General features: G+C 55.3%; 12 protein-coding genes across 12 annotated transcripts; 5 read left to right on the top strand and 7 right to left on the bottom strand.

Moving 5' to 3' along the window:
• Positions 1 to 379: 379 nt before the first annotated feature.
• Positions 380 to 1,112, bottom strand: B0H64DRAFT_183259 (NUDIX domain-containing protein). The gene is made up of 2 exons (XM_062798952.1): positions 544 to 1,112; positions 380 to 433 (listed from the first exon to the last, which is right to left on the bottom strand). Exon 1 carries the CDS (start codon positions 1,075 to 1,077, stop codon positions 574 to 576), a length of 504 nt encoding a protein of 167 aa, XP_062657771.1. The 5' UTR covers positions 1,078 to 1,112; the 3' UTR covers positions 380 to 433; positions 544 to 573.
• Positions 1,113 to 1,918: 806 nt separating this feature from the next.
• Positions 1,919 to 2,786, bottom strand: B0H64DRAFT_324894 (tyrosine phosphatase family-domain-containing protein; the record flags this gene model as incomplete). Its single annotated transcript, XM_062800671.1, has 2 exons — positions 1,919 to 2,266; positions 2,331 to 2,786. 2 exons carry the CDS (start codon positions 2,784 to 2,786, stop codon positions 1,919 to 1,921), a joined length of 804 nt encoding a protein of 267 aa, XP_062657772.1.
• A 1,222-nt stretch (positions 2,787 to 4,008) lies between these two features.
• On the top strand, positions 4,009 to 5,493 carry B0H64DRAFT_475748 (mannosyltransferase putative-domain-containing protein; the record flags this gene model as incomplete). The annotated part of the gene is made up of 1 exon (XM_062808120.1): positions 4,009 to 5,493. One exon carries the CDS (start codon positions 4,009 to 4,011, stop codon positions 5,491 to 5,493), a length of 1,485 nt encoding a protein of 494 aa, XP_062657773.1.
• Positions 5,494 to 7,670: 2,177 nt separating this feature from the next.
• On the bottom strand, positions 7,671 to 9,965 carry B0H64DRAFT_326055 (uncharacterized protein; the record flags this gene model as incomplete). Its single annotated transcript, XM_062800721.1, has 1 exon — positions 7,671 to 9,965. One exon carries the CDS (start codon positions 9,963 to 9,965, stop codon positions 7,671 to 7,673), a length of 2,295 nt encoding a protein of 764 aa, XP_062657774.1.
• A 3,435-nt stretch (positions 9,966 to 13,400) lies between these two features.
• B0H64DRAFT_400257 (Nuf2 family-domain-containing protein) lies at positions 13,401 to 15,169 on the top strand. Its single transcript, XM_062804052.1, has 2 exons — positions 13,401 to 14,752; positions 14,806 to 15,169. Exons 1-2 carry the CDS (start codon positions 13,475 to 13,477, stop codon positions 14,917 to 14,919), a joined length of 1,392 nt encoding a protein of 463 aa, XP_062657775.1. The 5' UTR covers positions 13,401 to 13,474; the 3' UTR covers positions 14,920 to 15,169.
• A 231-nt stretch (positions 15,170 to 15,400) lies between these two features.
• B0H64DRAFT_400259 (uncharacterized protein) lies at positions 15,401 to 16,300 on the top strand. The gene is made up of 2 exons (XM_062804053.1): positions 15,401 to 16,036; positions 16,190 to 16,300. Exons 1-2 carry the CDS (start codon positions 15,821 to 15,823, stop codon positions 16,262 to 16,264), a joined length of 291 nt encoding a protein of 96 aa, XP_062657776.1. The 5' UTR covers positions 15,401 to 15,820; the 3' UTR covers positions 16,265 to 16,300.
• A 145-nt stretch (positions 16,301 to 16,445) lies between these two features.
• B0H64DRAFT_361616 (AP-3 complex subunit beta-like protein) lies at positions 16,446 to 19,088 on the top strand (the record flags this gene model as incomplete). Its single annotated transcript, XM_062801740.1, has 3 exons — positions 16,446 to 16,556; positions 16,611 to 16,753; positions 16,815 to 19,088. Exons 1-3 carry the CDS (start codon positions 16,517 to 16,519, stop codon positions 19,086 to 19,088), a joined length of 2,457 nt encoding a protein of 818 aa, XP_062657777.1. The 5' UTR covers positions 16,446 to 16,516.
• Positions 18,757 to 20,552, bottom strand: B0H64DRAFT_361617 (uncharacterized protein). The gene is made up of 2 exons (XM_062801741.1): positions 20,343 to 20,552; positions 18,757 to 20,272 (listed from the first exon to the last, which is right to left on the bottom strand). Exons 1-2 carry the CDS (start codon positions 20,435 to 20,437, stop codon positions 19,216 to 19,218), a joined length of 1,152 nt encoding a protein of 383 aa, XP_062657778.1. The 5' UTR covers positions 20,438 to 20,552; the 3' UTR covers positions 18,757 to 19,215.
• Positions 20,553 to 20,746: 194 nt separating this feature from the next.
• Positions 20,747 to 22,524, top strand: B0H64DRAFT_183336 (Alpha/Beta hydrolase protein). Its single transcript, XM_062798953.1, has 5 exons — positions 20,747 to 21,087; positions 21,243 to 21,540; positions 21,610 to 21,912; positions 22,063 to 22,233; positions 22,296 to 22,524. Exons 1-5 carry the CDS (start codon positions 21,035 to 21,037, stop codon positions 22,389 to 22,391), a joined length of 921 nt encoding a protein of 306 aa, XP_062657779.1. The 5' UTR covers positions 20,747 to 21,034; the 3' UTR covers positions 22,392 to 22,524.
• A 660-nt stretch (positions 22,525 to 23,184) lies between these two features.
• On the bottom strand, positions 23,185 to 23,573 carry B0H64DRAFT_443347 (uncharacterized protein; the record flags this gene model as incomplete). Its single annotated transcript, XM_062806704.1, has 3 exons — positions 23,185 to 23,212; positions 23,281 to 23,418; positions 23,467 to 23,573. 3 exons carry the CDS (start codon positions 23,571 to 23,573, stop codon positions 23,185 to 23,187), a joined length of 273 nt encoding a protein of 90 aa, XP_062657780.1.
• Positions 23,574 to 23,722: 149 nt separating this feature from the next.
• B0H64DRAFT_475754 (uncharacterized protein) lies at positions 23,723 to 24,442 on the bottom strand. The gene has a single exon (XM_062808121.1). It carries the CDS (start codon positions 24,380 to 24,382, stop codon positions 24,056 to 24,058), a length of 327 nt encoding a protein of 108 aa, XP_062657781.1. The 5' UTR covers positions 24,383 to 24,442; the 3' UTR covers positions 23,723 to 24,055.
• A 721-nt stretch (positions 24,443 to 25,163) lies between these two features.
• Positions 25,164 to 26,573, bottom strand: B0H64DRAFT_375071 (uncharacterized protein; the record flags this gene model as incomplete). The annotated part of the gene is made up of 3 exons (XM_062802391.1): positions 25,164 to 25,272; positions 25,349 to 26,296; positions 26,473 to 26,573. The coding sequence occupies 3 exons, from the start codon at positions 26,571 to 26,573 to the stop codon at positions 25,164 to 25,166; spliced, it is 1,158 nt and encodes a 385-aa protein (XP_062657782.1).
• Positions 26,574 to 26,930: the final 357 nt, after the last annotated feature.

The following is a 26,930-nucleotide window of genomic DNA, read 5'->3' on the forward strand; positions in this document are numbered from 1 at the left end:
AAGAGACAGATATTATATTTACGTAGATATTCACAAATAAACGACGTTCCGATAAGAGGACAGTTATAATTTCTAAATACTTCTACCTAAGTAGGTATAGGCTCTCCCGAGCCGCGCGGGATGCCTCAGATCACCAATGCCCCAAAAGCAGCGTTTCCCATGGTGGTCTGCCAGGGACACAAACCATCCCAATCTGTAAACACGGCAGGGAGGCTTGTAGGTATGATGGGGTGAGAGTGAACGTAGGACAACCTGAATGGTGGCTGTCGGAAAAAGGAAGCGCACGCATGACACCACCACCGGGAGTAAAAGTACCTACTGGGGTTGACAATTTAGACCGAAATATTCAGGTATACGTATGTGCCAAGGTACATGTACCGAGGCGCGCATTTTTGAGCGTCGGTGAATTCCACGCTGGCTACGACGCTGTTGCCTTGGATAGGTATTGCAGTGTTAGGTACCTAGGCAGAGTTCGCATGAGGCCACTTGATGTTGAATGTTGCCACGATGCGGGGAGGGGGACTGGACTCTCGAGCAAATTACTTTCTTATATATATCCATCCTCTCCTAGGATCAATTAGATCTGAGAGCCTCAGCTAGGAGGAACATGTCCCTCTCCTTGATGTAAAGCCCCAGCTCAGAAGTTGGCTCCACGCTCAACATTATCTGTAGGGCGTTTTCTACAGGGACCCACTCGTGGCTGAGCCCATCAGCCAGCTCCTCCTCGGTCAAATTTGGCTTCCCGGCCTCGTCGAGCAAGCGGGCTCGGTAGCAGTACGAGATCTGGTGAAGATCGTTCCGAAATTCCTCCGTCGTAGCGAAGTACTCGCCCTCCACCGAGACGTGAAAACCGGTCTCCTCGAGTACTTCCCGTTCGGCAGCTTTCTGGTAATCTTCCCCTTCATCGACACCGCCACCAGGCAGCTTGTAGTAGTTCTCCTTGCGCGCCTTAACGAGAACCACACGGCTATCGCCACCGTCGGACGACGTGACGATGACACGGACAGCGGAACGCTCGGTATACGCCGTGCCTCCTTGTCTGGAGCCAATGACCTTAGCCGGCACGGCCGAGGGCATCAATTCTGGGAGGCAACGTTAGAGAGCAAGCCCAGGAGAGATGGGTTTGGGGAGCAGGCAGCCAACCTTGAAATCCTTCCATGGCACGTCTCCGTACAATCGTATTGCGGGGGTAAGTGTCGAAATCCTTCCAACGGTCTCGAAGGGCAAACCGTTCGCCAAACACAATATGCAGGGCAGTAAGGTTAAATGCTGAAAGACTTGAAGTTGGAGGGGGGTTGTTGCAGAAGTTTGGATTTTGGGGGTGGAGAGCTGGTAAATCGCCCGAAGAGAGTTGACCCCCGTGCTTCCCTGAGCAGTTGGTTCACTCGGTTGGTTGGTTGATGCCAATCGACCAATCATAGGGTCGGAACATACCCAACGCCTGATCACGCGCTCTTGCTGCCTTGAATCCTCGCCTGTCGAGATTGCCCTCCCGGGGTGAGAAGGTGAGCACGGGTTGCACAGGCTGCCGCGCGGTTGTGTCGGCGGCTTCCTAGCACGACCAACTGGACGAGGCTGTGCGCTTAGTGGTGAGGAAACGGGCGCCTACACCGTCATGTAGCAAGCTTTAGGCACTTAGGAGGTCCTTCTCGTGACACATCCGAGATACCCTTCACACTAGAGCCCACTTGCAAAAGGCTCTCTATGTTCTTCCCTGCGTAGGGGGGTATAACCTGGCTGAAGATCAACGACCAGATTATCCCGCAGTTGTTGCACCTGGTCGAGGGTCATGACTCCGGATTCTATCACTCTGCGCTCCAGTCCGCCGTTGTGCCGAGTCCATTCCAAGAAGCATTGCATGGCCTCAACCCTGACCTTGTTGTTAGCCCAGAGAACGGCATGATATCTTCCACGATGCTCACGATGGACTAACTAACCTCGAGCTGAAGAAGCGCTCTTCCTCTTCGGATATCCCGGGCCCATTTGGCCGTGTCTCGGCGATGATGCTCACTATCTTGTCCTTGATACCGAGGGCTGTCAAGGCGTACTCATGCGCAACAGTGCTGTCGTCTACGCCGCAGATGCTCAGGACTAGTGCGCAAATGACCCCGGTCCGGTCTTTTCCCAAAGAGCAATGTATAAGTATCGGTTCAAGCTCCGATGGGCGAACTGCGGCGAGGTGGTTCAGGATGTTCTTGAGTGGCTGGAAAGGATTGCTGAGCGAGGTGGCAGATTCGAGAACATCCCGGTAGTACTGCACGAAGCCCTGGCTGGGAGTCAGTTGGTGACCAACCGTAGGCAAGTGGAAACTCAAACATTGCTCATTTTACCTCGATGCCCTCCTTTCTCAAATTTTGATCCCGCATGGCACGCTGCCCATTCGCAATGTCGCTGTCGGTGAAGACGGAGGCCTGGACTCTCACCGCTCGATCCCAAACCCTAATCTGCCCCCAGCCTTTCTTGGTGCTCTCTTCAATCTCGAAGTCGGAGCGAAGGTCAAATACCCGAGCAATTTTCAGCGCCTGCAGCTGGGAGATGCCCGTGTTGGTGATCTTGGACGGGTCTGCCGATCGGTAGAGCATCCCACGTCGGACGATCTTGCCGGGGCGGTCTGCGACCGGGTAACCTCCACAGTCGCGAAAGTTGTGAAGGCCATCTATGCTGATGAAGGGCGGGCATGGGAGATTAAGAACTTGTACCGGATCTTGCGGTTGCGAATCGGGAGGTGTGAGTGGTAAGGTCCCGACTGTCGCAACGTCGTGGCTAGCATCGAAATTCTGACCCATTATGACACCGCGTCTGGTGGTAGATGCCAACGACACCCGATCTTAGGTTGGATACCTTCTCTAGTTTGTGGGAGTCGAGGCTTTTTGAACTTCGAAGGATACCCCAGGGCAAAATGTAACGGGCCACGTGTCGGTCGTTGCAAAAGGCGTGGGAGAATTGACTTGATTTGTTGGAAAGCCAAAAGCCACAAGTCAAGTTGAGCTCGGAAATAGGTGTGTTGCAGCGGGACAGTCGTTGTAACAACGGAAGGGGTACAATGAATAACTACAACAATTGAGGCCGTTGAATGAGGGCAGCAACAATGGTGATTGAATGGTCTGGTCGGCGAACCGACTGAATATGTGAATGTCCCAGGTCCCAGGCATCCATGCGTGCCAGGTACGAATACTCACGTGGGACTGTGACATCCGTCTGCCGAAGGATCCAAGATTACGAAGTACCCTGCACCGGATCCACCACGCCAGCCAATCCCAACCAGCCTAAGGTACCTACTTCGTCCATACCCGATTTGTACACAGGTGTCGATAACTTGAAACCGCTGCATCGAACGCATTTCTTTACCAAACTTGAAGTGCGTAGGACCGGTGCCGTTGGATAGAGAATAAAATCTCTATCCATCCAACGGTCTATTCTTCTATAGCGGTTATAGTGGGTGGCCATTTGGTGGTTATATGCCGTTCAACCTTTGTCTATGGGAAAAGGCCAGCGAGCCCATCTTGCTTCTGCGTACTTCCTTGCTGTGTAACTCGTCCGCAAACTTGGCGGTGGGTCCAGCATCCCGACTTGGCGTTCTGGATCGCCGTTTTTGGTATGGATCGATGATATAATGGCTGGCGGGAGTCTGGGCCAAAGCAGCCGGGTCAGTCGGCATGGCTGTGCGACCAAGTGATCCCACGGAGAGAAGGAAGAAGGAAGGCCTGCTTGCGTGTCGTCAAGCAGATCCTTCGGGGTTCTGACACTTCGCGCAAAGCATGCCTACCGTAGGTAGTATATACCATGGAAGACTTACCAAGAGCCTGCAAGCAACCATCCGCCGGCGAATGACCCCCCCCCCCCCCCGATCCCACCCCCCTCCTTCTTTTGTGGTGGTTTTGTTTTCAGATGCCCAATCTTCCCGATTCTTTCCTCCTTTTTTGGTATCAGAGGATAGCCCCAAGAGCCTGACATTGGACAGTGCCGTTCGCGCCATTTCAAACCGGCAGACGCCGAAACGACGCAACCATGGCCCTCCCTCGGCAACCAAAGATCTTGCTGGCCGCAGTCGGGCTGGTGTGCATTATTGGCCTGTTCACATTCCGCCTGCACAGTCGCGATGCTTTCTTTGCCACACGACCCGGCTACCTATCGCCCAACAGGATACCGACGCTTTCGCAGAAAACAGGGCAACTGGACCCAGAAGCCCACAAGCTACCATCGGCCGACTCGTTCCGCGCCCACTTCAACGCTCTGACGCGTGTCAAGAATATCACCGTGGCTGAGGCGAAGGCGGGGTGTCACTGGCCGCAGGATGAAGATGTCAATTTCCAATTTAGCGCAGATGCCGAATGGGTTGTCACAGACCGTCCCGACGACGAAATCAATTCGCGCCGCAAGGCATGGCAAGAATATATACAGGGCAAGATGATTCCCTGGGAGAAGGTCAAGGACAAGTTTGAGGGAAGAGGTGTGGTTATCCTCGCTGGCAATCGCGACACTGCGATGCACCTCAAGGTCGTCCTCAGGCGCCTTACAATGCTACGGTCCAAGATCCCAATGGAGATTCACTATTGGGGCGACGAGATGAACAAAGCCACTCGGGAAGACCTCGCCAGCCTATACCAGCCAACGTCGTTCAACGACCTCTCCCAGCCTCACAACATTATCCAGGTCAAAAAGGACGGACCCTTCATCAATTTCCAGCTGAAGACGGCCGCACTCATCAACTCGAAGTTCGCCGAGCCCTTGCTGCTCGACTCGGACAACGTCCCCGTGCTCGACCCGGCGACCCTCTACGACTCGCACGTCTACCAAGAATACGGTACCGTCTTCTGGCCCGACATCGCCCGCTCGTGGCCGCAGAACCCGGCCTGGGCTATCACCAACACGCCGTGCCGCATGGACGAATACGAACAAGAGAGCGGGCAGCTGATGGTGGGCAAGCAGCGGTACTGGTACCACCTGCAGCTGGCCGCGTGGCTGAACAACGAGGAGGGCAAGTACTACAACGAGTTCCTGCTGGGGGACAAGGACATGTTCCGGTTCGCGTGGCACGCGCTCAAGACGAGTTACGGCCGGCCCAAGAAGTGGCTGACCAGCGTCGGCGTGCTCAACGACGACTACTACTGCGGCCACTCGTTCGCCCAGTACCACCCGGACGACGGCCGCGTCGCCTTCCTGCACGGCGGCCTCGCCAAGTCGACCGCGCTCGAGGTCATGCGGTGGAACAAGGAGGAGAAGGGCGGGTATTTCCGCCACTACAAGCGCGCGCCCACCGACGAGGATCCGGCCCAGATTGTGCATGTCGGAATCAAGTTTGATGGGGCCACCTACAAGCCGAACCACACCGAGGATTTCAAGGTGGCCATGTGTACTGATATGAGGGACCTGGAGGTTGGGAACCTGGACGACATTCTCCCCGGGTGGGAGAAGGAATACGAGGAATTAGGCGGGTACTGGATGTTGGAGCAGGAAACGACGGCAAAACAGACGCTCGCGCGCAATAATTAATACAGGGTTTCGGGGATCACTGCCTGGGGCTAGGCATCGTGGAAAAGAATGTACGACTGGCTTGAGTTTGGAAAGCTTTCTCGGTGCCGTCACCATCACGGCACCTCTCTTTCACTCCCACAGTCCCCAGCGCAAACCATCTTGTCGACGCCGAGCAACACATATCCGGTATCTTGCCCGCACATACCAACTAGCCCGCAAGTTGCCGCTAAACGCTGAGCCACCCCCCCCCCCCCCCCTCTCTTAAACGCTGAGCAGCCCCCCCCTCCCCGGTACACTTGCGGCTGATTCACGCGGGAATGGGGGAAAATGATGCGGACTGTGTAGGCAAGTACGGTTTAGCGCCTGTTCCTGAGGACGGTCAAGGATGTTGAACAAGATGGTTATAAACGGGATTCCCGTTATATAACGGAGCCCACAAGGACGAGTTTTGAAACCCATTACTGTGTAAGCAGAGGAGAAATAGGGCATTCATGATGGTGGAAACATAGACACTGTACTATACTACCGCACTAATTACGTGAACTGAATTTCATATGACGTCTCCATCCAGTTGCCAGGGGTGGTAACGGACTTTTGGGATTCGCACTGGGTGCCATGCGTCTGTTAGTGGAACCAACAGCCTCCGGTTTGGATCTAGCCTATCTCACTTGTACCACTGTGTCCGGCAAACGCCAGTACGTCTTGGCACGCGCGCGCGGGTTGCGCAACATTTTCTAATTTTTATCGATTTTTAGGGAAAAATAGGAGGATAGAAAACTATATACAGCTATATCAACCAAACCACGACATGCGCGCGCCGCGCGAATACCTCGAGTAATATATCTAGATGCGTAGAATCCGAATTCTGTACCTGATTGATGATGCGGATAATGCGCGTTGAGGTATCGATAGATTTCTGTTTTTCTTGATTTTGTTCGAACTTTTCGAAGATATCTTGGCAAAGCTTGGCAGATCTTGGCGATTTTTAGCAAAAATTTACCAGTTTTTAAAACCATCAAGATCTCAGCGCGTATTATCCGCGTCATTAATCGGATACAATATTCTGATTCTACGTATTTAGATATATAGCTTAAGGTATTTGCGCGGTGCGCGTATGTGGTGGGTTGGTTGATATAGCTGTAGATAGTTCGACTGATTTCTGGTCTTCTGGCCGTTTTTTCAAAAAATTAGGGCGTGTTCGGCGCGCGCGCACGCCAAGACGAACTGGCGTTTGCCGGACACAGCATCATCTTCGATAAGGTATCATGCGTTGGGGGTCGTTTTGCATAGTATGGGGCAGACCTACCGAGTTTTTCGCCAGCAAATTTGAATCTCATACCACTTACCAGGACAAGCAAATAGGTAACGTTTGTCACAAAGTTAGGTAGGATTAAGTTCAGCCGCTGCTTGTGCCACGCGACCCAATTTCGATTAATGACATTGTCTTCAATTCTGTTGCTCAACTCCATCCATCGCGCCAAGTATCGCGAAGCAGAAGAGATAGAGTGCTTATCCACGCGCCGGCAACGTAGTAAGAGGACAGGGCGACGTTTTGCGTCATCATCAGTGCACATTATATTCAGGGCTCATCATCTAACATGCCCCTCGAGAAAAAAACAGTATTCCGCACCTCCCGCCGGGTATGTACCATGCATCCTTGACCTGATTTCCTGATCCGGCCGTTTTCCACTTCGAAGCCAGAGGCCCATTGGTATCAGCCTGCCGCAAGAGACAAAAGAAATGAAAAATAACTACCACTCGTGTCCTGAGCATTGCCCGTCCCGGTACGGTGGGCCTGGGCGTACTGAGGGCGGTGTCCTAGCAAATATAGAATAAATTCTCCGTGAGAACAGAAGCGAGACTCGTGCTTGTCGCATCGGACGCAGGCTGGCTGGCGGGGCGAACGAGCTTTCCGCTGGCGATATGGGGAGAAAATATGAGACGAAAATTGGGTTGGTTGGGTGGCTGATCCGAGACTGATGTGGTTTTCTGGATTTTGACATTTTTGAATGATTTCAGGGCTGTGGTAGATGATAGGAAATATGTGGTAAGGAGCGAAATGAGGGTCGGTCGAAAGGACGCCTGGCGGCAAGTAAAACAGAAATAAGGAAATGTTAAATGAGTGTGATGTGTCTCGGGATCAGCCAGTCCACCCCTCCAAAGTTTCACCGTTCTCCCCAGCCATCGGAAGTTCGTCAGACATCCTTGGCCAGGTGCAAGCCTGTGTGCTTCGCATCGACCGACGACCGAGGTGTTATCGAGAGCAAGCGGGCGCTCCCGGCACTGATATGTCGAGCGTGCGCTTTTCCGTAATCGACACTCCTCGCTCGTTGAAGTCCGACGTCGTTGCTGCCGTCGCTATTGTCTTCTGGATTGACCTGTTCAAGAGTGCCTTCACCCTCGTCGCCGAACGACTTGAGTAAACCCTCACGGCTCTTCACCCGCCCAACAGCCTGGGAGCGCACGACCGTGGGTTGCTGGCCCCTGACGCTGCCCCAGTGAGCCTCCTCCTCCTCCCAATCGCTCGACGGCCGCGCTTCTCCGGTAGATTTGCGATTCCATCCGGACCGGTCGCCATGGGGGGGCGCAAGGCGTGAAAGGTAATCGTCATCGGCTATGTACATATCGTCGTTGGTGGTTTCATTTTCCGGCCGGCGTTCGCCATCCGACTCGGGGGCTTGCCGGGGAAACCGCAAGCCTGATGCGTGCTCCAGAATGCCTGACGACTTCCGTTTTCTGCCCAGTCCTCCTCCAAACCATGACCCTTCCGAGTCGATTGAGGCCAGGGACGTAGCTTGTGGCTCTGGAGAGATTCCCGGTTCGTCAGGGTGACTGAAGGTCGATGGCGTGTCCTGCATTCGCTCGATAGATGGTGGTTGTGATATTGGCGTGTCGTGCCTCGGCCGGAGTGTAGAGGGTGAGGGCGCTGTCCCCATGACAGCAGGATGAGCGCCGACCGATGAGTTGATTATGGTATCAATAGCTTCAAGATCTGGCGATTGCATTCGTGATGCTGGAGGCGAAATCGGCAGCTCAGGGAGATCTTCACGGAACCGGGACATGGTCCGCTTCGGCACTCCGGAGCTAAGGTGCCGCGGCACTGCGTTGACGGGAGGCGTCGGTGTCGGCGTAGTGTGCATCGAATCCCGAGACGTATTGGAAAAGGAAGATGGCCCCCCTGAGTTCCGCTTAGCTTTGTTGGCCCATCGGAAGAACGAAGTCCAAGACCGCGGGCCTTTGGTGGTACTGTTCGACGGTTTCTCAGACTGCTCTGTCCTTGTTTCGGAATCTTGCGGGGACTTTGATCGTGATAGTTTCCTGCGGAACGAGCCCTTGGAGATAGGGCTTGCGCGGACTGGCACATATTCTCGGATTTCGGAGAGCGCCTCTGGTGGTTGTAGGGGGATGATGCTGTCTACTCGGTGGAAGGCGGCCACTGGGTCGGACTGGTTATTTTCCTGGGTGACTTCTGAGTGGCCGGCTTCCCTAACTTCTTCTCGACGCGCCGGCGGGCTACCCGAGTGCCGTATTTTTGATGACGTGACGACGGCGGAGCTTGGGCCAACCCCCAATCCCACATCCTCGCGGCCAAAAACGCCTCGCTCTAGATTTGGCGGTGATTCCCGTCCGTGTCTCTCAGCCTCGGCCTCTGCAGCCTTCTGCTTTTCAGCGCGCCTTGCAATTCTCCGTTCCAGTTTCTCTTGCTCCAGCTGCGTTTTTCTCGCCCGTCGCCGCTGGTCCCGTTCCATCAGCTCGCGCAGGTCGCCGGCGCTGAGGTCATCAGCGAGACTGTCGACACGTTTGTGTGCCCTTAGTGTTGCCTCGGGGATCGGCTCGTTCAATTTTGTACGTTGTGGAGATGGTCGGCGTACGATCCCCGCGCCATCCTGGGCACAAGCTCCGAATCGTGGATGTGTGCTGTAGCGCAAAGTCGGCCGAGGCGCAAGAGCTTCGAAAGCGGAAACTTTGTAAGAGATGTAATCCGAGTCCGAGGAAAGAGCGGAGTCGATGGATTCGGGAAGCGGTAGTGAGATGTCTGACGACCGGTTGAACTTGTCGTAGTCGGAACCTCTCATACTGACGCCGAAAGCTGCTTTGAATCTCTTGCTGTCTTTCTTTATTGGACGACCAGCCATCCAATCCTCCGCAACGGGCCGCAAAGGAACAAAGTTACTCAACGCCTTGATTTCGGCCTCGCGTTGCCGGTCATCCCTTCGCCGCTTCTTGCTGGAGATTTTCCGGGGCAGGTGATCACCATCTTTCCTGTTGTGAAGCGTCGGCACGCGCCACAGCGCGTCGTCTCCCGCAGCGTCGGGCATCGGCGTATCCACCTCTCGCTGAGCCCTCCTGCTCGTTTTCCTACCGAGCTGCACAGAGTCCTCGCGTCCCGGTGAGAAACTGTACGTCCTAGCCCTGCGCTGGAGCTTGTTTGATCCCGTCCGTTGTCGCTTACTCGCTTGGCGATCCGGCATGGGGATGTCTATGGGCATGGCGGCCTCTGGCACCGTTTGACTCCGTGGTGGAAGCCCAGCCATTGCCACTCGTCCTTCGTATTCTTCATGATCCACCGTGCTGGCTCGCCCGCGCTTGCGGCGGCTTTTCCGTCGAAACGGCCACAAAGGCATCGTGATTGGAAATGAGACAAGTTCAGCGTCGGTCGAGCGATAGTGTCGGTGTTGGTAGGATTCTGCGGTAAGGCGTATCGTCTTGTTGACTAGGGCAATCGGTGCTGGGCGGGAAAAGGTGTAAAGTCATTCTGAAAGTATCAAAAGGGAGTGACACGTCGGCGGAGGTGGTTGCGCGACTGGAAAATTCGTCGAAGAGGACGAGACGCCGCTAAAGCATGCTTGAGCAATGTCGAGATCCTTGGTGCGACAACCAAAGCGAGAGCTGCAGCGAGGAGGGTGGAATGCAGCAGGCGGAGGATCGTATTGGTGAGAGCCTTCTGTTTGGTACAAATTGTGGTGCCGGGCTTCCAATGTAAGCACGAGTGGTCGGAATGTAGGGAAATTTGAGTCTGGGTCCAGCCGAGAGGTATGTGAGGGCGCTGGATAGATAGCATGTAAAAGCTATGATCACCAGGTAGAGCGCTCGGTATGTGCGGGGGGGAAATGTCTGAGATCGGTGTCTCAGAGAACCTGGAAGGGCCCACGCAATATTTGAGGGTTTGTGCAGGGAGCAGACCCGAGGGGAAAAAATGGGAATCGATTGGCAAGGGAGAAAGCAAGGTACCCGGGCTTCCTGGTCATCCCCCCTGCTCGCACGGAAAACGGAATGCGCCGGTTTGTTGGCCACCACCCAATTATGAGCCCAATGAGCGTCAGGAGCAGGGCCACGAGCCATCTCAAAGCACATATTCGCCAAATCAATCGTCACTTCTCAAGAAGATGCATGTTTGCAGCACCCGACAGATTGCCATCTCGAGTAGCCACTCTCGTCTCTCTTCTCTCTCCGTTTCAACCCGCCGTTTCCTCTTTGCTGGCCACTGCTGTCACAGTGGATCCCGCGAAGCAGCCCTGTTCCTTGGCGCCTGCCCCACCCAACGGCTTTGGATCTGCCGCTCAGCCCAGTTGTCCCTCCGAGCCGGGCCAGAGAACGGGCATTTGACAATGACACTGTCAGGTTCCTGATGAAACCCCGTATGTAAATCGGGCATGGGTGAAAAGTTTTCTTATCCTGGCACCAATTTGGGCGGATGGATGTCCTTTGCTTTCCGTCGCGCTTTGGCTTACGCAATTCAATACGGACGGACAGTGGACGATGCTCGTATCCGTCCGATTCTCCGCTTTGGCGGCCAATTCTCGTGGGGGACGGAGTACCCGGGTGCGCAAAGAACTGGACGAGCGCGACGAGGTTGCAGGCGGGCCCAACCGCGAGATTGCTGCAGCTGAATTATGTCATAAGGGCACGGCACCTCCCTCGCCACCATCGAGTCGAACCGGAACACACGCCTCGATCGTCCAAACTGGCGCCGATCTATTGACAAAAAATCACTCACGGACCGCAGTAGTGTAGAGAAGAACAGTGCGGAGATGCTGCAAAGCTCCGCAGCTCGAACCTACCAGAGCTTGATTTCACCCGCCTCGAATGCTGCAGGGCCTTGCACCGTCACGACCGCCTGAGCGACGGGTTGGCTGCAAGTGTCCAGGAATGCAACGCAGGGGATATCGACCACATTACGGCTGCTTGCCAGCCTGACACGTGTTTCCGCAGCGTGCTGCGACAGTACATGGACGCAGACAGTCCAGAGACATACATAACGAGGTATCACTGGATGTGCATAGTTACCATCTGGCGACGAGCGCAACCTTGAATATTTGGTGGGCGCGGCGGCCTCGCGGCTTCATGCGTCGTGCCTCGTGGGAGCGGACGCCAACAAGCAGCGTTCGGGTCCGGCCGCGACCCGGCCGTTAGTGCTATTATTGCCACACGAAAGCAAACAGGTCAAAGTTTGGGCTTCAGGATTGCCTGGCAACCCTGGGAGACCAAGTAACTTTGCAGCGTCCGACCCGGGAACCGGAAAGCTCTCTTTTGAAGCGACGAATGTGGGGGGAACCCAATCGCGAAGCCGAAAGCTGCGGGGAGTGACGGAGCCCTGCACACGATGGAGGGCAGAGTATCACTGGCTGGAAAGAGAAGCCTCTCCGTCGTTTCAACTGGATTCAGCCCTCTCTCCCGAGGCGACGAATGGGCTGCTATCCGGCTCGAATCCTTTTTTCTTTGCTTGGCCAAGAAACCAGAAGACTGGGGGGGTTCGAGCCCCCCGGCATCTTAGCATGACCGCTATTCCCGACGCCCAATATCACTCGTCTGGAGACAGACAACACGGCCCGGCTTGCGTGACACGGTGACACTGCGGCCGGTGACGCGAAAGCCACTGGGGAAAAAAATTACCCGGCGCTGGGAGAACTATCACAAAGCAAGCATCGACGAAGGAATGCGGCAGTCGCCAAGTTTTGGAGGGGAGTTTTGCCTGCTTCTCATCTGATGCATGCAGTGACTCTTAACTAATGCACCAGCCAACCTCTTATGTCGTGGATCGTTTGGCAGGCCCTTTCGAGATCCTTTGCTCTGCATGCTGCTGTGCCTGAGATGGGATCCACGGCGATGGAACACTGGGCAACATGATGCAGTGGTCTGGCCTTCAGGGTCCAAACCCTTTGGGAGCCCGCCGGCAATTTAAATGCGGCACAACCGTTCGGGTCTGACGACTGAACCGTTTCCGCAGTGCGATTTCGGTTGGAAACGGTGTGACCGTCTTGCATGAACCTGCCTGGCAGACTGTGAGCCAAAGAATGCTGGCATCACTTATCCTGCCACCAGTGTCAAAAAGAGTTACTGGTAGAACTAACAAGACGAATAGTTTGGCCTTCACCATTTAGGCGTCCTCGGTCAGTTCATGGAAAAAATCAACACAAATGTAATGGGTCAGTCGAGAGCACCTGGTAGTTCCGTAGTCAGCTTGTCTTTACCACCGTCAACGCAGTTTTTTGGCTCCCCACCTAGGTAGTAGGTAGTTATTGTTTACACAGTTCAGATCTCGCTCTCCGCGAGTTATGAGGAATGGGCCATGTTTCAATTTCAAATTTGACCGAATTCAGTTAACCAGAGCTGGGGTGGCTCTAATCCGCCCCTTGTTGCTTTGTATTTGAGATCTCTTATATTTCTGTACGTTTTATCCTAAATCTACCATTCACGATCGATTCACGCGCTGCTTATTTTTGTTCCTTAATTTGTTAACCAGCTGGAACTTGTTCGGTTGACTCCTCGCCTCGGAGAAATGGTTAAAGATACGATGCCGCTTGGTTTGGCCAAGATCCGCGTTTTGATACATGCATACCCTGATAAGATGGTTATGTAATTACTCAGAATTACACTCCACATCTGTTTCTCGAGCAACCCGTCCAGCCGCGCCCCGCGATTGTCAACACTGGCCCAAAAGTCTTATCGCACGCCGAAACCTCACCACGCAACGCGACCAGCACCAACAACCGGCAACATGGCTTACAATCAGCGAATGTCGATAATGCCGACCGCGCAACAACAGTCGCGGTCGCGCAAGAAGGAAGAGGAGGCTGCATATGCCAACATGCGCTTGCCAGACCGCGAAATCGTCGGTTGCATCAACGAGCTTGGTATCACTTTCACAATCGCCGACCTTCAAAAGCCGAATCCGATACAAGTCCAGATGATATTTGAATGGTTTGGGGAACTGCTTATGAACAAGTCACGGCAGACGGTGGACCCGGCAATGCGCGCAGCAGCCGAGGACCTCTGCGGCGATTTTGGCGACTCGCTGATGCCACCCGACACGCGGAACTTGATGGGCTTCTTCGCTTCGCTGCGCCGGCTGATGCTCGATTGCGGCGTCAACGACTTTAATTTCATGGATTTGTACAAGCCGACACACGACCGCCTCGTCAAGATCTTCAGCTACATCATCAACTTCGTGCGCTTCCGCGAGAGCCAGACGAGTGTCATCGACGAGCACTGCAACCGGGCCGAGAACGCCAAGTCGCGCATCGAGCAACTATACGCCGAGAACCAGAACATGGAGGCCCAGCTGGACGAGATGCGCGCCAACAGGAGGCAGATGGAGGCACTGGTGACAGAGAAGACGCGGCGGAATGAGGACTTGAAGAAGCGGTTGCTGGAGCTGCGGCGGAATCAAGAGAGGGTAGCGTCACGATTGGAAGAAGCCAAGACCAAAAAGGGAGAACTCGCCGTGGAGTTAGAAGAGAAGACAGCCACCAAGTTGGCGCTGAAGCAGGACAGTGCCAAGCTCCGGCCGTACACCCTCCAGAGCCCTTCAGCGCTGCAGTCGAGCCTCACGGAGCTGAGCAACACGCTTAATAACGACAAATCGCACATCGACTCGCTCGACCGCCGCGCACGGGCTCTGCAGACGTCAACTGACTCATTTGCAGTGGTATGCGGCGACGTGGCGTCCTGTATCAAACTGCTAGAAGAAATCGCGGTGGAACTCGCCAAAGAGGAGGAAGACAACGCCAAGAACACGAAGCAGCGGGATGCGCTTACGGAGCGTGGCGCGAACGTGCGCGAGGTGGAACGGACCGAGGGCCTCCTGCAGCGACAATTGTCCAAGTGGATGGAGCGGACCGAGACGCTACGGGCGCAGAGCCAGGAGAAGGCACAACGGGCCAAGGAGAAGATGGAGGAGCTGCGTGCGGTGCACAAGAAGTTGACCGAGGAGCGGTCCGAGAAGGGCAAGGATATTGAGCGGAGGAGGGTTAGGATCGAGCAGATCGAGAAGAAGGTACGTTACCCCCCCGCGAATGATGGCGTTGGAGTCTGTTAACAGGTTGTCAGATGCTGGATCTTAAAGAGAACATTGAGAACGAGGTGCATGCTGCACACGACGAATACCTCAAGATGGAGGCCCACATCAAGCTGTACATGACGGAGATGGAGCAGGCCCTTTGAGCCCTCCGGTTCCCGATCATGTTTGTATAATGTCGTAATGAGGTTGGGTAGGTGGGCGGCTCTTGGGGTTCTCGGAACAGGATACCACGGGATAGGACGGCGCTGGCGTTTGGTTGGGATTGGAAACGTTTGTCACATACAAACAAATACACTGCACGAGATACTGACACGCTTGTCACCACAAGAGCAGGTCTCACATCTTCATCAATCAACCCTCCCGCGCATTTCTGTCTTGCACCACATCCACCCCTTCGCTCGCCGCCCACTCCCCCTCCCGAAACCGAAACCACCTCCCCAACACCCTCCCCACATCCACCCTCTTCCCAACCCACCCGCTCCCCTCCAACTCCGCACCAGCCCTCCTCCCGCCCCCGCTCAAAACGGGCACCCCCTCCGCCAACACCTCCCCCATCGTCATCCTCCTCCCCATCCCCATCCCCAGCCCCAACCCTTCCTCCCCCTCAGCCGACCCCACCGGCCGTGGACCCGACGACAACACCCCCTCGACAACCACAACCCCCACCCCGGCCCTCTTCCCCGCCTCCACAAGCCCCGCGCTGCTCGCCCCGAGCCCCTGCACGCTCCACTCGCTGCTGCCGCGGTGCAGCGCCAGGAAGCCGTACACCACCAGCTGCGGTGGAAACTGGTCGTTGCCTGCTTTTCCGTTGGGGTGTGGTGGTTGTGGTGGTGGTGGTGCTGGTGGTGGGTGCGGGGGTTTGTTGTGTTTGTTTCTTGTGGATGGGGAGGGCAAGGAAGCGGTGGTGGACGGGTGAGAGGAGAAAACGGACAGGAAGGCGCGCAGGTGTGTTACCGTCGGCACGAACACCGTGCGTATGCCCCGCGTGGTGGCGAGTTGTGCGAGGGAGGGGGTAAGGAGGGGGTGTGGTTTGTTTTGTTGCTGATGGTGGTGGTGGTGCTGCTGCTGGCCTGGCTTTGGGTCGGGTTGTGGGTGATCGGTTGGCGGTGGTTGTGGTGGTGGTGGTGGTGGTGGGTTGGAGTGAGACGGATCTGTTGTGGCTTGCTGAGTGGTGGTGGGGGCATCCAATGGTCTATCTGCGGGGAGTGGTTGGGGTTGTTGCTGTTGGTGGAAGAGGTCCTGTGTGAGGGAAGACAGGAACTCGGCTCGGTCAGTGCAAATGATTAGGGTCGTTGGGTAGGTGCAGCGGTTGATGATGAACTGCAGGAGGTCGGACGGCAGAGCTGGAGAAAGGAAGAGGGGTTCCATGTGGTGCGTGTTGTGTAAGTTGAGAAGTATTGGGACAGGTCGTACTCTTTTCAACAGTGCTGTGTCCCTCATGCAGTTGTATCACTTGGTACACAATTGACACAACGACCCCCTGCTTAATTGTTTGCATCCGAGCTCCAGACCGGCCCCGATCGATTGCGGAGGGTGCCTCTTGCGGACCGACCCGCGCTGCTCCCGATCTTGGCCCACATACCCCGATTTATCGTTAAAGGGGTTTAGCTGCATACCCCACCATGGAACTCCTGGGCCGCTCACGTCACTGCCCCAAGCCACTGTCAATCAATCCCCAAAACCAACACTAACAGTGACCTGAGCTCAAAGCTCCCGACGGAGCAACACCACCACCCCGACATGGAGTCAATAGCGAGGATCTCGACGTTGCTCGAGAATGGTGTGTTTCGAAGCTATGTTAGAATATGCCGCCAGCACTGACTCGTCCCTACAGCCCGAGAACTCACCCTCGACGCTGCCTCGGCCGCCCGAAGCTCGCGGAGCGCATCCCGACCCCTCGACCGCACCCAGGTTAAGAAGCTGTTAGATAGTCGCAATGAGCGCGAGGTTCTTGACGGACTACGGCGTGTCACTTCGGTGCGCTGCCACCCTGCCGACCTCACCACAACAGCTTGTCAGCTAACTGATGCCTGGTCAGATGATGTACCGCGGCCAGAAAACACTCCCTCTATTCTCGTCCGTCGTCAAGAATGTCGCGTCCCCGAATCTCGAGATTAAAAAGCTGGTTTACATCTACCTCATCCACCATGCCGAACAGGAGCCCGATCTCGCCCTCCTATCCATCAACACCATCCAGAAATCGCTGTCAGATACGAACCCCCAGGTGCGGGCGCTGGCCCTGCGCACCATGTCGGGCATCCGGGTGCCGGTTATCAGCCAGATCGTGTCACTGGCTATCCGGAAGGGAGCCGGGGACATGAGCCCATATGTTAGACGCGCCGCAGCGTTGGCCATTCCGAAGTGCTACCGACTCGACCCCTCACAACTACCCCAGCTTCTGGAATACCTCTCGACCCTGCTCGGCGACAAACAATACTATGTGGCTGGTGCGGCAGTGACGGCATTCATGACCATCTGTCCTGAGCGGATAGACTTGATACACAAACATTACCGGAGCTTGGTCAAGATGGTGGTGGATATGGACGAGTGGAGCCAGCTGTCGACACTGCGGTTAATGACCGTTTATGCGCGGAAGTGCTTTCCGAGGAGGACGAAGCCCGTCAAGCGTAAGGAGAGGGCAGCCGACCTTCAGGACTTTTACGGCGAAAGGTCGGAGGACAGCTCGGAGGCTGAACAGGTGGCGGTCCTCGACTCCGACCTCGAGCTCCTCCTGAATAGCATCAAGCCCCTCTTGCAGTCTCGCAACTCTGGTGTTGTGGTGGCCGTCGCAAGGTGCTACTCTGCCATCGGCACACCAGAGTACACCAAGTCGGCCATAGGGCCCTTGGTAGCGCTACTCCGTGGCGCCCAGGACATCCAACAAGTCGCCCTATTCAACATCGTCTCAATTTGCCTCAGTTGCCCAGCGGACTTTGTCAAGTACGCCACTCATTTTCTGGTCCGCGCAACGGACACACAGCAAGTGTGGGAACTCAAGCTGGAAATGCTCACGCTTATCTTCCCCCACGCACCGACACACGTCAAGAGCCTCATCCTCAACGAGTTGGAGCACTTCAGCCGTGGCTCCGACAAGCTGCTCGTCAGGGAGGCCGTAAGAGCGATTGGGCGGTGCGCTCAAAGGGATACCGCCACCGCACCTCGCTGTCTACGCCTGCTCCTGGGGCAGATCACCAGTCTAGACGGCACCTTAGCAGCGGAAAGCTTAACCGTCATCCGCCACCTCATCCAACAAGACCCAACGGCGCACGTCGCAACCGTGGTCCGCCTCGCCAAGAACCTCGACTCCGCCACCGACCCTCAAGCCCGCGCAAGCATCATCTGGCTCGTCGGCGAATTTTCGGGGCTCAATGGGGAGGACAACATCGCGGCCGACGTGCTGCGCATCCTCGTCAAAGACTTCGCCTCCGAATCCGAACTCGCCAAGCGCCAAATCGTCCTGCTCGGCGCAAAAGTCTACCTACACTACCTCAACCGCAAGGTGGAAGAATCCCAAACCCAATCCAGCTCCGAGTCACAACCCCAGCCCGAATTCGACGACAACCCCTTCCAACCCCCACCCCCGACCGGCGGCGGCCCAAAGCTCCTCGAGGACGACGACCACCCGGTCGCCAAGCTCTGGCGCTACCTCCTCCTGCTCGTGCGCTACGACACCTCGTACGACCTGCGCGACCGCACCCGCCTGTACAAGTCCCTGCTGTCGGTACCGCAGCTCGCCACCCTCATGCTGCTCGCCCCCAAGCCCGCACCGCAGGCGCCCAGCCCGTCCGAGACGCGCCGCGGGTACACCCTCGGCTCGGCCGCGCTGGTTTTGGCCGGTGGTGGCGGCGTGCACGGCCTGCGCGGGTACGAGGACTTGCCGGGTTGGGTGGAGGAGGGCAGCGAGCCGGATGCGCGGTTGCGGGAGGTGGAGGGTGGGGCGGAGCGGTATGGCGAGAAGAGGGTTGTTCCAGCGGCTGAGGGGCTCGATGCGGCTGCGGGAGTCTCGTCCATGTCCTCTGCTGGCGCGCGGGCGTCGCCTTCTGCCGGTGGTGGTGGTGGTGGTGGGGGCGTGAGGGGCCCGAAGGCGGCGAATGGGGTGGGTGAGAAGACGTTGGATGATTGGTTGGCTGAGGAGGGGAGTGAAGAAGAAGAGGAGGAGGAGGAAGAGGAGGACGAGGAGGAGTCTGGTGAGGAGGAAGAATCTGAGGAGGAGGAGGAGGGTGAAGATAGTGAGGAGGAGGAAGAGGAAGAGGAAGAGGAGGAGAGTGAAGAGGAGTCGGATGAGGATGCGAGGCTCATGCGACCTTCTTGAGGCGCTATTCTGCGGGCTTGAATAAAGACAAGTTCCGGCTTTCTGTCTCTGCTGCTGTATTTCTGGCCCTATTCTCCACCCATAGAGCAATGGGGCTCTGTGTGTCCTCAACTGCCACAGCGCAGATTCAATACCATTCGAGCACCCGTGATGGTTGCGAGGTGTTGGAGCCGACCATGACAGCCCACCTCAACAAGTTGCGCAGCATCAAGGCCCTTTGCACGAAGCTGGCCCATTGCACTGATGCCAGAACGGCTGGCGTTCCTTCAATGTTGTGGGCGAGAACCCTGGGACGATCGTCGAGGTCTTGGGGGATTGAGTCGATCGTCTGTCTGATCACATTCCCAATCTCCTGGCTCCCAATGGCAATATCCGTTCTCCGCAGTCGCGCAACCGCAAGACAAGCCCAACTGAAACAACCGTTGGAGGACGCCGCTATGAGATCCGAAATGGAGAGCGCCGTTTTAGATTCAAGATGAGCCAGTTGAGTTTGGGTGTATCTGACGATGTCGTGTTTGTTGTGGTCCTCGGCGTTGATCTCGAAACCATCATCCAAGTTCTGGAGTGGGTAGTGTCGACAACTGACGCATATGAACAACCCACGACGGCGGAGTTGGTTGAAACGTTGCAGGATCTCTTCTGCGCCTTCTCGCCCACATTCGTCCAGGGCATCAACGAACAACCAGATGGTGCGGCGTGTTAGGATGTCATCGATGGCCCAGTCCAAGAAGTTACCGAGATGATCAGAATCCCATCTCCATGTAGCCTCTGAACCATGTTTTTCATTCTGCTTGTACATGAAGGTCTCAACAAGCTGCGAGAGGGATGTCGGTTCCTGTTTGAGGATCTGGCAGAGAAGTGAGCGGTACATGCCAAGGGGACTTCGCTGGAGCTCCTCGCCACGGCTGTGGAAGAAGAATGACAGGATAAGACCATCCCCTGTCTTCTTCCGCTCGCGCTCGGCATACCGCAGTAGGGTTGATTTGCCGGATCCTGGCTTCCCCTTGATCCACATCAAATCACCCTGATCGGATAGCCATCGTTTCCACTTCCGGTGTTGAAATAGCCATTCACATGTTCCAGCTGTCGGCTTTTTTATCTCCACCGAACGATCGTTCATGGCCCCAAAGGCCAGAAAAGCAAGACATTGCTCTTCCATCGTGACGAGGGGTACGAGGGGTGGACTGTCACAATGTGTTGAGACTTGTTAGTTGTATTCTAATTTTGGTTTGGCGTTGGAGCATTCAACCTTACCCCTGAAAATATTGGGATCCGTATATAATCTGAGTACCATTCACCTGGTTCGAGATCGACCGGGGTGTTCCGATGGAGTCTGCTGTTGGTTCCATATTTCCTGAGCACGATATCTAATGAAAGTACAGATCACATTAATGCAGATGGGAAACGGGGGATGTTGGGTTGATAATGACAAGGACCAAAGAAGCTGGCGCTTAATGTCGGTTTGGGACCCAGGGATGCGAAACTCCCAGCGCTTAACTTTCAAGATATTCTGGTCCAGGCGCGACCCTTGTCGGCCGCAGTGTAACGTCTTGCCACATTAGCCTGGCGATCCTCCCACGCGCGTTGCACGGTGGTGGGGTGTCATCGGCGCCTCGCCCCTCTGTATAAGTCTTGACTGGCCATCTAAGCGCCTGGCCGAGAGAATCACGCAACGCGCCCAGGGAAGCATCAACCTGACCAAGTGGCAGTTGGATGCACTGAAGAGTCTCTGAAATAATTAAATATGGAGGGTATTCATCAACTCCCTCAGGTCTTTTCTTGTCAACAAACTCTCATCAGGCTGTGCGCTTTAACCGTCCGCCCCTTAAAGCTTCCACGATACATTCGAAACCAGACCGACCCGAGTTACCCAACTCCTGAACTCTGTCACTAGTCGCATTCCATCGATCTCATCCATTTATCACATTTATCGCCCGGCGAGAAATATGTCTGAGCTTGGGTTTCACGAATTGGCTTCCCCGCGGGACGCAAAACTCGAGTTCGTTCCCACTTCCTTCCACTAATGTCATGTTTCACGCACAACACGTTTCGTCCATGTTTTGATTTCCTTCCTGTCCCCATCATCCCAACAGCGGACTTCACTGTCGTCTTCATCATCTATTGTCATCCATGGTGTCTAACTGTTTCGTCTAGCATTGTCTTTGTCCATGGCCTGTGCGAGAACAGAATCAGCACCTGGTGTTCGGATAACGGCCTTCTCTGGCCACAGAAGCTCCTCAGCCACGACATATCGGATGCTCGGATCCTCACCTTTGGTTATGATGCCGATGTCACCAAGTTCAACCTCGACGATGAACTCGCCGATGGTAGGATCAAGACTCAAGCAGCCGATCTCTGTGAACGTCTTTCTGGGTTCCGAGCCAGGACACAATCCGCAGATCGGCCCCTAATATTTGTGGCCCACAGCCTCGGTGGCTTGGTCTGCGCGCAGGTCAGTACCTAGTCCCTCCCTCCCTTCCCCCTCTGGAACAGGAGAGCTGAACCAAATCACCCCATCCAGTTGGCCGTCAAGGGCACACTCGGGGCCGGGTCCGACAACGCCACCGTTATTGCTAGCAATACTCGCGGCATGGTCTTTCTCGGAACACCATTCCATGGCTCAGCCATAGCCCCGTTGGCCGGTGTCTTCGGTGGGGTGTATCACAGATCTCAGACCCAAAGGGTAAAAGACCTCGAACAGAAATCCGAGAAACTGCGAAGATTGGCCGAACCGTTCGCATCAGTTCTCCAGCAGCGCATGAGGAATAGGAGTGAGCTCCAGGTAGCCTTTTTTCATGAGACGAAGAAAGTGCACGGCGCGATGGTGAGTTCAGAGCGATGTTCCCCGATAACTCCCTCCGCCACCCATAAACCTTTTGCTCGCCCAACTTTGCACACCTCGGCCGCCCTTCCTACGCGCTGTTGAAGTGGATTTTATCTCTTTTTCTTCGTGGTGCTAACACTCATTCTCAAGGTTGTACCCGAGCTGGACTCCCGGATTACCGGGTTCGGTGACTTCGCCCCCATCAACGCGGACCACTTCACCATGTGCAAGTTCAACCACCCGGCCGACCCTGGATACCAGAGTGTGGTATCTGTAATCAAGAAAATGGTAGCGGATATAGACAACGGGACGAAGGACACTGTGAGCCAACCTTTCTGGAAGCCTGAAACCCCTCGTGTTCTATCTCATCTAACTATTTCTAGGGTATGAGCCACCAGTACGTCAATACTTTCCTCGGAACCATCAAGAACCAAGTGCTTGGTAAGCAAATCATCCACGGCGGTATGAACTTCGCTTGATGGCGGTGCTGGAGTGGAGTTTGTCCCATTAGGTTGTTTGTGTATGATGTTAGAAGGTTGTTTTGTACGAGAATACCCGCCCTGAATTCGAGGATTATCCATAGCTCGGATAGGCAAAGGAACGAACAACGGAGGGACTGCAATATATTACTAGGCTGAGCCTGGTCATCATGTATGGGCAGGGAAGGTATTTGAACGCTAATTTGACCCCCGAGCCTTTTACCATCGACCAAACTTCGGCCACAATCCGTCCCGTGATAGTTGAATGTCCTTCCTAGCTGCACATTTTCAACATAATAGCCCTAGAAGTGAAACCCCGGCGGTAGCTTGCGTCAGTGACGATGATGGCTATCAGCCACTAACTCGCCCATGCCCTCTTAGGATAACCCCGATCTTCCGGAAGTCGCGCCAACTTCACCCGCCGTTCCCGCCGCCCCTAATACCTCTAATTAGGCTTCTCTTCCTGTTATCTCATCCGACCCGCAACCTCCTCATGACCTCTAAGACTCGCAATTTGACTTGGAATCCACCCCCTATTTCACGCCGTGTGCAACACGTTAGCCCCCCTATCAGGCAATACCTCCATCACCCCAGCATGACGCTGCTCCACGGCCGCATAGAACGCCGTACACCCCCCGTAGTAAGTCATCGCCGCATTCACCTCCGCCCCCGCGGCCAGCCACCCGCACACGCACTCTCCTGCAGCGGACTCAAGCCACTATACTTCCCCAGCCTCCCATTCACCCTTGCCCCACACCCCAATAACACCCCCACCACACCCACACCCCCCCCCTCACACGCCGCCTGCAGCGCCGTCCGACCTATATACCACTCCACCGGCGCATGCACATCCATGATCCGCCTTCCCCTGCACCAGCAACACGTCCACCACAAAGGCATGACCCCCCGCGGCCCGCCGTTGTTGCCGCCGGGGACGTTGGCGTCGGCGCCCGCGGCGAGGAGGGCGCGTACGATGGGGAGGGCGCCGGTGGCGCTGGCGGTTTGGAGAGGGGTGCGGTCGTAGAAGCTGAGTGGTGTGGAATCGGGGTTGTGGTGGTGGTTGGAGAGGATGTACTAGGTGAGCGGGAGGTTGGATTGTTGGACTGCGTGGAGGAGGGGGGTGGGGGAGTCGGAGGGGTCGGAGGGTTGGTCTTGTTCTTCTTGTTGGTTCTCCTCGTCCATTGCTGCCGCCGCTGCGGATGGCGTGGGGCGGTTTGATGGAGGCATTTGTGTGTTTTGGGAAGGGGCGGGTGGTGGTTGGAAACAGGGGGAGGGGGAGGATGTCGGAGGATTGCCATCGGGTTGGTGCTCGACTTCTTGAAGTAACGCTGGCTCAATCTTACATGTGTTGAATAGGTAGGTGAAAGCGGATTTCTAACCACAAACTATCTAATTCTAAGGTACTGTATTGCCCGTCGACACAGGGTGCAGGTCGAGGTGTATCTCAGCGAAGGGGAAGGACGTTGACCTCTAACAGGTTGTGATTTGTGTTATATATACAAGTTAACGTGTCCCACGCTTGAAATAATGCCACACATGAGTTAAATGACCGCGGTCTCACAATTAATGAGAGCCCCCGCCGCTTGTGCCATCACCCATGCGGGATAAGCCTGCACCACTCCATCCATCATCATTTCTCCTAACGCATTCGACCATGTACTGCCCTACTTCCTTGCCTCCCTCTCAGGTGCTCTCGGGGGTTGATCCTCAGTGACATCCTCGATGCGCGGGACGCTGTCGTCTAGGCCGGCCGCCCTATGATAATGGCCGCCCTCGAGATAAAGCGGCCGGCCTTGGGCGTCGTAGATCCTGGTCTGTGTCTGCGGCGCCTCGCCCAGCTTCTGCTTGGTCGTGCGCACGCCAGACCCGTTGTTGTTAGAGTAGGACTCGCGCTTGTAGGCCCATCCTCTGGCCCCGTTCTGTCCGTTGGTGGAGCCGGACCCGACACTGACTGCCGAGACGGAGCTGGAGAAAGAAAAGTTGAACGGCATGGTTTGCGTGTTAATTTGGCTCGAGGCTTTTCAATTTACTTTGCGTCTTGGAAACTGGTTTTGATGCTCAACCCAGCTGGGTTGGAACGAGGGGCATTCTTATGTCAGTTTTCGCCACCGGTTGTCGCCACCCACGTGCCACCTCGAGGTGCTGTCAGCTTGTGTGCTTGTCCATGATAACTTGGTAATTACATCTACGAGAACCCCGAGGAATACTACGCGGTAGGAGCTATGGAGAGAACGGTGACGAACGATAGAAACTAGCCCGCCAGGACACGCCCCAATCTAAACGAAGTATTAGGCAGAGAAAATGATATTGATTCTTGGCCAGCAAAAGGAAAGTTTGGCAAGTGCCCAGTAAAGACTGTTTCTGAAAAAAGGGATTATGACCAAAGTATTCCTACTTTTCTCAAAGATGACACCAAGGTGAGCTCTCCTCCGGTGGCCCATAACAACACCCCTGGGGCCACAGAGCGCGTGATAGATTCGAGGTGGTTCTTGACGTTAATACATGCTTTGGAATGTTCGCACTTCTGCGTTCACTTTGAGCCAAATAAATGATTATTAGTGCAGGTTAAAATTACCGAAGCAAGAATGCCCGGACAACTAACTGGCAGAGAGTGAGCAGCACAACGTCATTCATTGCATTACTAGGTAGATACTCAGTCCCGTTATCGTGTCTACTGGCAGCCATTTCTCAAGCTCACAATGGGATAAGTTACCCTACTCACACCCGGAAAGGTAGTTGACAAGCAGAGGGTGCTCCTTGCAGGCAGAGTTCTCATTCCGGCCCCGGCTGATGCTCGCCAATCCACTGCTCGTCCCCCATTCTGTAGATAGTGTATTCATAGAACAATCTCCAGTACGAGCCTTTGTATTCTCCGCTGTATCTGCAAGGGGATTAGGATTAGTACATTGGACTCTAGCGATTCTCCATCTCTTGCGAGGCTGGAACAACGAACTCACTGAAAGAACGCGCTGCCGCGCGCGGTCTTGTCGACGAGGTGCGCGTCCTGCCCTACGGGTTCCCCGTTTCTGTCCATGCTCCAGAGGAGCCGCTTGTATGGAAGAACAACGACCTTGGGCTTGTTGGCGACGAACTTGCCGAGGATGGCGTCGATGATCTGGTCGATACGGTTCCGGTACAGCCAAGTCTCGGGGCCAATGCCGTCTACCGTCGGACCGCGCCAGTCCCACACCGACGGTGACGTGATGATAACGCGCGTTTGGTCCGTGGCTCGATTATATAGCCATGGGTTGAACGGGTCACCCGCGGTTTCGGGGTCCCTTTCACCACCCACGATGGCGTTGAGGACACGCTTCTGGAAGTTGATTCCTCGGGGGTCGGTGGGGAGAAAAGTAACGGGATCAAAATCGTCGACCTTGCCGCCCATCGCGGACACTTCCCAGTAGTGCCCTATATGAACCGCACGGTTGCTGACGATGGTGACAATGGTGCAGCCGTGCAAACCACCTGTACCGACCGTGAACTCCTCCTCCCCCCTGAATACGAATTCCCCTGAAACTGTATTCTCTTTTTTGTCTTCGATAAGGTCAAAGTAACGGCCTTTAAAATCGGAATCTTCGCCCTCGACGAGCTTGGGTAAGTACTCGTCTAGCTCACGGGCACCCCATCCCTTGTCGTCCGTCTTAAACACCCTCTTCGTCAAAGAGCCGCCGCGGAGGAGCTTATCCAGCTCGGCCCTTGAAACCCCTGCATAACTGAACGATGTGTCGTTCCATACCTGATGGCGAAGTGGCTGATCGCTCGAACCATCATGGCAGCCGCTTCTTCTCAAGGGCCCAATGTCACAGGAGCTAGAGCCGCACGTCGTTATGGTACAGAGGTAGTCGAGGCAGCCGTCACCTTCAGATTCACGGGTGGCAAAACGTAGCGAAGCAAACGGATAATCACTGCGACTGTATCAGAAGACAAAAGGGACACAGTATGAATAATGGCAAGAAACCAAAAAGAGGGGAGGGGAAGAGGGGAGGGGGAAGAGGGGGGGGGGAGAAGGGGGGGGGGGGGGGGGGGGGGGGGGTTAGGAAGTAACAAAAGTAGAACGAAAAGGTAAAGTCATAGTACATACAGAGAATTTGAGAGAGGAGGGACCAGTGCGAAACCGACATTGCTAAGTATCAGCAGTAGGAACACTTTCTGCCCCCACCGCTGGAGGAGATTGAGCGCCATTCGATGACTAGGGTAGGGTGATGATGGTCTCTCGAAAAGAGCTCGGCATATCAGCGCAAACTGGCATTGATTCTACGGGAGAGACAGGTGAGCAACATGATGGATCTCCTTTCTCTTTGAGTACCTACGTACTCGCTATCACACGTGATTAAGGCGGACTCTTGACGCCGTCGGCTCCAGCGGGACAGTATCCGCCTTTACGGAGTGAGGTGTTATCCGTATTCTGACTATTCAGGGACACGTACTACACCAGGCGTGGACAGGGGTCGCACTATAGGTTCCCTGCGTTACCCTACAAGGTTCTGGGCCTGAGATGCATTGTGTACGTGGACTTTACCCTTGGCTTGTTATGTTACT

This window comes from Chaetomium fimeti (genome assembly GCF_033439085.1).
Source record: "Chaetomium fimeti strain CBS 168.71 chromosome Unknown B0H64scaffold_5, whole genome shotgun sequence".
Classification (NCBI taxonomy): Eukaryota; Fungi; Ascomycota; class Sordariomycetes; order Sordariales; family Chaetomiaceae; genus Chaetomium; species Chaetomium fimeti.